Source organism: Carlito syrichta, unplaced genomic scaffold (genome assembly GCF_000164805.1).
Source record: "Carlito syrichta isolate Samal-C Ts95f unplaced genomic scaffold, Tarsius_syrichta-2.0.1 Scaffold311810, whole genome shotgun sequence".
NCBI classification, from domain to species: Eukaryota; Metazoa; Chordata; class Mammalia; order Primates; family Tarsiidae; genus Carlito; species Carlito syrichta.
This window is the reverse complement of record NW_007255906.1, coordinates 236,767-247,757: the sequence shown is the minus strand read 5'-3', so window position 1 is coordinate 247,757 and position 10,991 is coordinate 236,767. Positions and strand designations below refer to the sequence as shown.

The following is a 10,991-nucleotide window of genomic DNA, read 5'->3' as shown; positions in this document are numbered from 1 at the left end:
GGGTCTCGAACCCGCGGGCTCAAGCAATCCACTCACCTCAGCCTCTCAAAGGCGCGGGATTACAGGCTGAGCCACTGAGTCCGGCTAATAATTTTCTACATTCAGTGCAAAGTCCCATTCACAAGCAAACCCAACCCAATTACAAGGACTGAACAAGTACAAAGGTTTACACCTTAGAGATAAAATCTAGAAGGGCTAAATGCTGAGTGAAATAGAAGTAAAGGGGGTAGGAAAAAGGGAAAGGGGTGCCACTTAGTTATTGTGAGCCAAGCCCCATGATGAGGCCTGGCAGTCACTGGTCAATAGACGTTAGCTTTCATTTTCCCACTATCATCCCTCCCCACTCTGGAGTGACCAAAATGCTCAGATAAAATTCCTCTTTTATGGTAGTCTTTGGCCTGACTTTAGCCCTACTCCAGAAAGTGCCTAGTCAGTCACCTACGTGGGACACTTATTTCTCTTTTCCTAAGACTCTTCTGCTTTGAGTCTTGCACGAGCTCAAAGCAGAAGTCACTCACGAGATCTCTCTTTTTTCCCAGGAGAAACTAATTCCCACCCCTAGAAACCTGAGACACCCCTTACTTTATTTAAGACTTCTTGGGGAGTCTCAACACCCAGACACTTTCCAAATGACTAGTCTTTACAGGTGCAATGGAAAGTATAAGTGTATTGGGAGGGATCATATTCCTCCTGATCACCGCAGGAAGGAGGGGCTGGAGCTGGACTATGACCACACCTGCTGGGAGAATCTGGTTGGAGACAATGACCCAGTCAGAGACACCAGAGGACAAGCCTGGCTCTGGGGAGGAAACTGGTCACTCAAAGTGGAGAGGAGTGTTGGAGTGGCCACAAAGAAAGCCCTGATAAAAAGTGCAATGAAAAGTAGAAGTATAGCCGGGCTCGGTGGCTCAGCCTGTAATCCCGTGCCTTTGGGAGGCTGAGGTGAGTGGATTGCCTGAGCCTGGGCAACTTGGCGAGACCTCATCTCTACAATAAATAAAAAATCAGCCGGGCGTGGTAGCGCGTGCCTGTAGTTCTAGCTACTTGGAAGGCTGAGGTGGAAGGATCGCCGGAGCCAGCAGGTCGAGGCTGCGGTGGCCGGGAGTGGCCATTGCACTCCAGTCTGGGCAACAGAGTGAGACTCCAACTCAAAAAAAAAAAAAAAAAAAAGTAGAAGTATAGCATGAGCATATTGGAAGGGGCCTTGAATCTCATTCAGTCCCTCTTTGGGTACGAAGAGTCCTTTTTGACAAAGTTCTGCACCACCTCAACTCCAAAGGCTTATTATTCCAACTTCACCACCTACCCTTGGATCTGAGGTCTGGTCTCCCTGGAGTATTCCCTGCAGTACCTCCACAGCAGGTGGGAACCATTGCTCCAAACAATACCCTCCCATTATAAGCGAGTTCCTGCTGCAAGGTCACCACCACAAGGTCTGGCTGGATTGGGAGAGGCAAGGAGCCCACAAATGAGCAAGGAAGTGAAAGGAGATTTAGTCAGGAGCTGCATGAAATCAGAGTTTGGATTTCATTCTAAGACACCGGGAAATTCATTATAGAGTTTTAAGCAGAGGAGCAACCGGTTATGATTTGCATAGTAAAGGGATCCTTCTGCTTGCTGCAGGGAAGAATGCACTGAAGAGAAACAGGAGTGGAAGGAGAAGTGTCCTTTCCAGCTTTACATACACAGTGAGCAGCAGTACACAGTCCTCGGAACGTCCCAGTGATGCACACAAATTGCTGGGAGTGAAAAAAACATTTGCACTAAGCATGGTAACTAACTCCCATGGCTTGCTAGTGGGAAAGGTTCCCTCGCCAACTAGATTCAGCCAGCCCCAGAGAAAGTAAAAACTTGGCCTTTCCCTTCTAGTTTCAGTTCTGGGAAACGTGGGGAGGAAGTGATTTGTAAAGGTCACCCTGAGATCCTGCAAGCCCCAAGGGTCTCGGGGCTATCACGTGAAGACCTATTGTGGTCTCTGCTCGCCAATTCAGGCCTTCACCACTGGCTCCTGAGAGCCATTCAGATCCCTGCTACCCCAGACAACACTTGGTGGCCCCAAAGCTCCCCAATTCAGTCTCCAGGCCACAGACCTGAGCTCCTTGCCATAGAGAACGCGCTTCACCTCCTGCAAATCTCCAGGCGGCAGATGTTTTTCCAAGCACTTCTCCAGCGACTCCCATTCAGCTCCCGCCATGGCACGAATCCGCGAGATCCGGTGTCAGGACACTAACAGCCGGCCTGCCCTTTGCTCCCAGCAGGAGGAAGCGGCCAGGCTCGCGCACGCGCTCTCCCTCTACTCACGCCCCCGCTTGGCCCCGGGAGAGCTCACGTGCGGACACGCCCCTTCCCGGCACCTCCGATGGCGCGCAGCCAATCCGCGCTCTAGGCCTTCGCGGGTGGGCCCGCCCATGGCTCTTAGCGCTCCTTTGGCACGTGCCGGGCTGCCTCCTCCTTGCCGGCTAAGCACACGGCCAATCAGCGCTTCAGAGTCGAGAGGAGGAGCCCGCCCCTTGCCCTTCGCCCCTCCTAAGGCACGCGACAAGGCACAACCCCCACCCACCTCCGCAAGCGGGACCGCCCTGAACCCGCGCGCCGCTTCTTTCAGAGGCTCTCTTGCGGGTGTCCAGGGACGTTTTCTTGTCCTGTCACTCTCCCTCGCCTTCAGGTTCCATCCCCCCACCTGCCCGTGGTGTCGGGCCGGGACCCCGGGAGAGGCCTCTGGGAGGGTCAGGTAAACGGCCGGCCTGCAGTGGAGCCGCGTCTGAACTCTCGGACCGCCGCGAGGGGCTGATTCCCACTGCAGCTGCGCGCGTCCAGTCCGCAGAATAGGGCCGCAGGTCCGGCCGGCTCGCCGCACGGGACTGCAGCGGAAGGTACGGGACGAGTTGCAGCGTCCCAGGAGCGGGGAGCTCAAGTCTGGCTAGTTCTAGCCCCGAGGGCTGCCGCCTGGGCCGCGCGCTCCCAACCCGGGCTTCCGGACCGCGCGACTTCGTTGGAGCCAAAGGGTGGGTGATGCCTGCCATCCCATGCGCCTCCCTGCAGTGACTACTGTAAAATGCGGGGTCCCCGGACGGGGAACGCCCTCTGCACCCCACGGCCCCCTCGCAGCTCCGCTCTGCTCTGCAGCGGGTGTGCCGACATGGCACTTTCCCGAGACAGGGGCGCTTTAGACTGTTGCCGAGGTGGTAGGGGTGACAGTCCCGCCTTCTGTGCCCGCTAATTCAGAGGGTGCGACTCTCTCAGGAGCCAAAGAAGTGTTCTCTTTTGGGTCCTACTGAGAATTGGGGCAGTGAGACCTGCTTACCTTGGGCAGGCAGCATGGTGAAGGAACGAGCCTGTACAAATCCTGGTTTAGCCGCTTGTGAACCTTGTGACCTCAGGAAAGTTCTTCAGTCACTCCAGGCTTTTGTTGCTTAATCTGTGAAATAGGGATACAGAGATTACCCAATAGGGCTGTTTAAAAGTAAGATAAGGCCGGGCGCGGTGACTCAAACCTGTAATCCCAGCACTTTGGGAGGCGGAGGCGAGAGTATTGCCTGAGCTCCGGGGTTCGAGACCAGACTGGACAATTTGGTGAGACCTCGTCTCTACAGTAAATATTAAAAAAAATTAGCCAGGCATGGTAGCGCACGCCTGAAGTTCCAGCTACTTGGAAGACTAAGACAAAAGGATTGCCTGAGCCTGGCAAGTCGTGACTGTGAGTGTGCCACTGCACTCCAGCCTGGGCAACAGAGTGAGACTGACCAAAAAACAAAAACAAAAACAAAAAACAGTAGATAAGCACAAAGGAGCTAATTTATATCCGGAGTTGGCTACTAACATTAAAAGTAGGTGCTCAAGGGTCTAATACTTCAGATATTTTATGTAAGCTACTAATCACAAGTTTTATTCATTGTTTTGACTGCTGACACTTTCTAGTATCTAAAGGAGCTTCTCTCTCTCTCTCTCTCTCTCTCTCTCTCTCTCTGTCTTCTTTTCATCACAAGTTCTCACTCTGTCACCCAGGTTGGAGTGCAGTGGCCCTATCATAGCTCACCTCACGGCAGCCTCTATCCTGGGTTCAGGTGCTCCTCCCATCTCAGCCTCTGGAGTAGCTGGGACTACAGGCGCACACCACCATGCCTGGCTATTTTTATTTATTTTTTGGTAGATACAGGGTCTCGCTATGTTGCCTAGGCTGGTCTCGAACTCCTAGGCTTGAGTGGTCCTTCCACCTTGACCTCCCAACGTGCTGGGATTACAGGCATAAATCACCATGCCTGGCCAGAGCTGTCTCTTTAATAATGCAAACTCTAAGGACTTTCTGTGTGTAAGGCTCTGCCATAGCAGCAACACAAAGATGGATGAGACCTAGTACCTTTTCTCCATGATTTAAAGTACAGACAAACTTGTAACAACAGCAGACCTAAATAATTTGGTATGAAAAAGTTATTCAATATGCAATGGAGGGCAAAGGAAGGGGTGATTTCTGGCCTAGAAAGGGAAATCATTGAAGCTTCTTACGAAGCTTCTAGGCCAACTCACGCTGCTTAGAACCGAATTTAGGCCAGGTGTGATGGCTCAGCCTATAATCCCAGCACTTTGAGAGGCAGAGATGAGAGGAGCGCCTGAATTGCGTGAGCCCAAGGGTTCGAGACCAGCCTGGGCAACTTGGTGAGGCCTCATCGCTACAATAAATCAAAAAATTAGCTGGGTGTGGCGGCATGTTTCTGTAGTCCAGCTACTTGGAAGGCTGAGGCGGAAGGATTGCCTGAGTCCAGCAAGTCGAGGCTGTGGTGGCTGTGAGCATGCCACTGCACTCCAGCCTGGGCGACAAAGAGTGAGACTCCAACTAAAACAAAAACAAAAAAACCCAAAAAACCAAACTTGAGTCTCCTTTCTCAGTCCTGCTTTTACCTTCTGTACTGTATTCCCTATTTCAATAATGGCCTTACCACCCACTCATTTGCTAAGTTTTTGGGAGTCATCTGCAACTCCTCCACGTTCTTTCTTTCCCCCATACAATCAGACATCAGGTTCTGCTAAAGTTGTCTTGATTTTGTTCAAATCCTTCCCCCACCCTCCTCATGCCTGCAATTATGTCATCTTTTGCTTGAATTGTTGCCAGTTTTCTAACTTGTTCTCCACCTCCAATTTCTATCCTTAGTTGTCTTTCTAAAATGAATATCTTGCCATCCTTTTTACCTTCCCATTCAGTGTCTCCCTACCTGGGATCACTTTTCATCCTTCATTTTGTGATCTAGTCATCTCCCAAAATGCAACGGAAACATCGTCTCCTCTATAAAGTCTTCTCCAACTGCCCCAGAAAAAGTTAGGCTCCACCAGCCCGTCATAAATATCTATCTGAATACATTTATCAAGCACTGTCATGTAATTATTTCTGAGCTCTGAGCAGGAATTGAATCAGATCTACTTTTGTATCTATAGGGCTTTGGCACTCAATAAATGATTGTTGAAGGAATTAACTCTGGGATCACAGACAAATTCATTAAGGTGGTGACGTTTAGCTGAACCTTGAAGTAGGAGTAGAAACTATTACTAGTTAAATTGCTTAATCCATCTTCCCTTATTGTTTAGTGACAAGTCATGTACATAGGTCATTATAAGCCAGTGTTTCACAAATATAAGACTCTTAAGCCAGGCACAGTGGCTAACACCTGTAATCCCAGCACTTTGAGAGGTGGAGGTGAAAGCACTGCCTTAGCCCACGGGTTCAAAACCAACCTGGGCAACATTGTGAGAACTTATCTCTACAATAAATCAAAAAATTAGCTGGGTGTGGTGGCCCACCCCTGTAGTTCCAGCTACTTGGAAAGCTGAGGCGGAAGGATGGCCTGAGCCCAGCAAGTTGAGGCTGCAGTGACGGTGAGCGTGCCACTGCACTCTAGCCTGGGTGAAAAAGTGAGACTCTGACTCAAAAAAAGAAAAAAAAGAAAAGAAAGATAAAAAAGTATTAAATGTTTATATTTGTTCAGTTTATTTTTTACTCTGAATGATACCAAAACACTTCATTAGAGCCTTCTGTGATAATTACAAAAGACTTTGATACATATATGCATTGTGGAATGATCAAATTAGGCTAATAAGTATATCCACCTCAAATATCTGTCATATTTTTGTAGTGAGAGCATTCAAAATCCTCTCTTTCAGCTGTTTTGAAATATACAATGCAGGGGCACATACTTATAGTCCCAGCTACTCAGGAGGCTGAGGCGGGAGGATGACTTGAGCTTAGGAGTTCGAGTTCAACCTGTGCAACGGAGCAAGAACTCGTCTCTAAACAAACAAACAAAATGCATTATTATTAACTATCCCAGTAAATTTCCATAATCTGCCTTAGCATCATTTACTGATCTACACCAATAGACAATGATCAACTCCGTTTTAGTAGGGAGGTCCTAAAGATCCTACAAGAAGAACTTTTGGTGTGGAAAGGAGGAAAAGCCCTGAGAAAAATATTTATACCAGGAGACCCCATCCCTCAGAAAACACCGTTCAGAAGCCTAATTTTTTTCTGGACTATGGCCCATCTGATGCATTTGGGGAACCCCAAAAAATAGAATTTATTTATTAAAACATTATGTATTTATTCTTACATGTTTAAACTTCAGTCACCCTAGCCGGGCTTGGTGGCTCAACCTGTAATCCCGTGCTTTGGGAGGCTGAGGTGAGTGGATTGCCTGAGCCTGCGGGTTCGAGACCCACCTGGGCAACTTGGCGAGACCTCGTCTCTACAATAAATCAAAAATTAGCCGGGCATGGTAGCGCACGCCTATAGTTCCAGCTACTTGGAAGGCTGAGGCAGAAGAATCGCCGGAGCCCAGCAGGTCGAGGCTGCGGTGACTGAGAGCATCCCACTGCACTCCAGTCTGGGCGACAGAGTGAGACTGTAACTCAAAAAAAAAAAACCAAAAGAACAAACTTCAGTCACCTTCAAAGTACTTTCTGTTTGATGCAAGACACCTATTGAGATGCTTTTCCCACTGCTCAAAACAGTTTATTTTTTTTACTTTTAATTTTTCTATTTTAAAAATGTGAGGTACAATTCAGGATTAAATATACAAATGTTCATTATGCAGGTACCCTTGTTGATGAGTCAAAACAGTTTCTGAACTCATCAATTTTGATGACTTTTAGTGCTTAGGCTGTTTTTTGTTTTACCTCTTCCACATCAGCAAAACGCTTCCCTTTGAGGATTTCTTTCATCCAGGGAAAGGAAAAAAAAAAAGTCACTCCGGGTGAAGTTGGGAAAATAGGTAAGGCAAGGCATGAGGCTCTTGCCACTTTTGGTCAAAAGCTGCTGAACACTCAGTGTGGTGTGGGCAGGTACACTTGCAAATCATTCATCGTGAAATGGGCTAACAGTTGAAAAAATCTCTAAAAAAAAAAAAAATCACTGAAGCTGAACACAGCCTCTCACAATGCTAGCTGGTACACTGATGCTGATGGGTTCCTAGAATACTTACCTAGTGGGGGAAGCCTGTACTACAAAGGAGCCCACCTTCCAGAAGATAATTCTGGGTTTTTTGGGGTCTCCCTTGTACATTCATATTGCTGCTGTCCTTGTATAGGCTCTCATTATCTCCTAGATTACTTCAACCAACTCATAATCAGTCTTTCTGCCTCCTAATTTCAAATTCCTATGTTGCCCATTGAAGCTGGTCTGGATAAAAAAAATATGGTACATATGCACAATGGAATATTATGCAGCCATAAAGGACAAATATATGAACTTTGCAGCAAATTGGATGGATTTGGAGTCAGTCATACTCAGTGATTTATCACAGAAGCAAAGAACTGAGTTCCATATGTTCTCACTCATAAGGTGACCTTGAACAATTATAATGCTATGAGAAGGCGATTGGCAGGAGCGGAAAACTGTCAGGGGAAGGCGGGTGGGACTTGCAGTTGGGGGAAGCTGCTAAGGGAGGGAGGGGCATGCTTCATCAACTAGGGTACCAATGATCAATGTCTGTATACCTAGCCCTGAATTGTACCCCACATCTTTATAATTAATTAATTAAAATATTCCCCTTCAACTTTGGTTCCCAGGGTGATCTATTAGTTTAAGTTGAAGTATAAAATGGGATGGCATGGCCGGACCCAGTGGCTCATGCCTATAATCTCAGCACTTTGGGAGGCTGAGGTGAGAGGATTGCCTAAGCCCACAGGTTCGAGACTAGCCTGAGCAACTTGGTGAGACTTCATCTCTATAAAAAAAAAAAAATTAGCCAGGCTCGGTGGCTCAGCCTGTAATCCCATGCCTTTGAGAGGCTGAGGTGAGTGGATTGCCTGAGCCTGCGGGTTCAAGACCCGCCTGGGCAACTTGGCGAGACCTCATCTCTACAGTAAATCAAAAATCAGCCGGGCGTAGTAGTGTGCGCCTGTAGTTCCAGCTACCCGGAAGGCTGAGGTGGAAGGATCACTGGAGCCCAGCAGGTCGAGGCTGCCGTGGCCGGGAATGGCCACTGCACTCCAGTCTGGGCGATAGAGTGAGACTCCACAATTCAAAAAAAAAAAATTAGCTGGGCGTGGTGGTGCATGCCTGTAGCACCAGCTATTTGGGAGGCTGAGGCAGAAGAAGCACCTGAGCCTAGCAGGTTGAGGCTGCAGTGGCTGAGAGCGTACCCCTGCACTCCAGCCTGGGCGACAGAATGAGACTCCAACTCAAAAATAAAAAAAGGCATGGCATAAGGCCCTATAATTTGTTTTAATATCATGCCATGCCTCTTCCCTGTCCATAATTTGGGCTCCAGCATTGTCAAACAACTTATAGTTACACAAACATTCCATACCATTTTATGCCTCTGTCTTTACTCATTTTTCACCTAGATAATTCCTACTCAAACCTTAGGATTCAAGTGCCTTATCTTCAATAAAGCCTTTCTGGTTCCTTCAGGCTTAAGTTCTCACTTTGTTGCCATAGCACTCTGTACAGGTAATATTGAATCTGTTAAGTTTCTTGAGGATAGAGATATATGCATGTCTTTGAATCTACAGTGCTTTGCATTTAACTGACATTCAATAAATGATTGTTAAATCAAATTGAATACCATATCAGTATTTATTAATGTTTATATAGTCGCTTTCCAGGTTCTTTTACATATATTAACTCAACTGCTTTTTAGTTTGCTTTTTAAAAAAGACTACTATTGGCTATAGCAGATTTATAATCCTTTCCCTTTCAAAACAATTCAGTTCTCTTTGCACCTTGGTTATCTAGGATGCAAAGTAGTCTGAGTCCTTGGGTGTCTCCAACAACAGTAGATACTGGAAAGTGTGGTCTACTCCCTTGGACTGCTTCATATTGCACATCTCTTGTTTACTGGGTGCTGGTTCAACATCTTATGGATCATCCCTCTCTAACTAGCTCCTACACCATATTTCCTTGAATTAGGAGTTTGGGGGTATCCTTAGCCATAACAATTCTGAGTTTTAGAGAATATGTCTCAGGCCCCATTTTCAGAAATGTCCTTGCTGTACATAACAGAGAACCACCTACTTATATTTTGAGAACAGTAGTATAAGAGAAAGAACATTGGACATAGGTTCTAATCTTGGTTTTATTAGGTAATGCAGCTTTAGATGCATTATTTGCTATCTCCTCGCAATCTCTAAAGTCAAAGGTATTGGACTAATTCTCATAAATTATATGATTTTTTATAATTGCTGGAGTATGAGACCCTTTTAAAAATCTAGATAACAAGAGCAAGTAGAGAACTTGTTGCCTAGCACCTAGAGGTGAACATTTTGATATTAGAATCTTAAGGCCAAGGGCTGGGTATCATTTTTGTTGGAATGTCATGGGTACACTAAATACTAAATTGGACTATAAATATAAGGACTTAAGGTTCAGCCTTCATTCTACCCCTTTTTAGCCATGCATGTTATGAATTGCAGACATAACTCTTATGTCTCAATATCTTCATCTAAAAATGAAGATAATAATAGCTTCCCTACTTTTCTTGATCTGAAAAAAATCAAATAAGCTAAGCTGAAATATTTTTTTTAATCTACACAGTGTTATCTCTACAAGATATCATTTTTAATCAAGGAAAAGGTGTATAATTTTTCCATAACAAATTATAACTTTATCATCCTTAATGTCCTGGATACTTATCTTTGAGTTATTTTTCTAGTGGTGATAATGGCTTTGCATAGAATCATTTATAGTCTTTCCACCAGTTCTTCTGGTGATGAATAGCATATGTTTGAAAGATGTGTAATTCTGAGGAAGGTTGCAATCTCAGACCATGAAATAATGCAAACTGACTAACCCAAGCATAACTCTAGTACATGACTCATCACTAGTTTGTCTAATCATTTGGGATAGCAAACTAAGCATAGGTTTATGTATCACAGGAATGTAAAATCCCAGTTTGAATTTTTGGGCCCCAAATTTCAAGTATCGATGTGATAAATAAACCTTTCTCTCTACCTCATTCTCCCCCCCCAAAATTGCATAGTTGTGCAGTGGGCTTAGTAGCAGTATGTGTTGCATTTAGGGGTTTTGTGCAGATCAAAAACTCAATGTGAGTCAACCGTGTGTTGTGGCTGCCAAAAAAGCAAATATAGTCCTAGGTTGCCTTCTGGGAAGTATAGTGTCCAGAACACAAGGGAGGTGACTGTCTCACTCTTCTGTGCTGATCACACCACACCTGAAATTAGTCTATTCTAGGCTATATACAAGGTACACAGATCACCTTGAATATGCAGAAAAGAGAAGTGATGTTCACGAGAACATCTAACAACAACAGCAAAAGGTTGAAGGCATTGGAAATATTTATTTAGCAAAACACAGCAAACAAACTCAGAAAAGATATTGTCAATTTATTCAGCTTTCTAAAGGGGGCCATGTATAAGAGGTTTTTATTTGTTCTATATGTCCTTAAAGAGAGGAGATGGTAGCCGGGCTCGGTGGCTCAGCCTGTAATCCGGCACCTTTGGGAGGCTGAGGTGAGTGGATTGCCTGAGCCTGCGGGTTCGAGACC

General features: G+C 45.9%; 1 protein-coding gene across 1 annotated transcript in view; it reads right to left on the bottom strand.

The window, feature by feature from the left end:
• UPB1 (beta-ureidopropionase 1) overlaps window positions 1–2,285 on the bottom strand; it is a 34,445-nt gene extending 32,160 nt beyond the window's left edge. The window contains exon 1 of the mRNA XM_008069100.2: window positions 2,091–2,285. Within this exon, the coding sequence (XP_008067291.1) occupies window positions 2,091–2,194 (104 nt within the window). The 5' untranslated portion in view covers window positions 2,195–2,285. The remainder of the gene's footprint in view (window positions 1–2,090) is intronic.
• Between the last annotated feature and the right edge of the window lie 8,706 nt (window positions 2,286–10,991).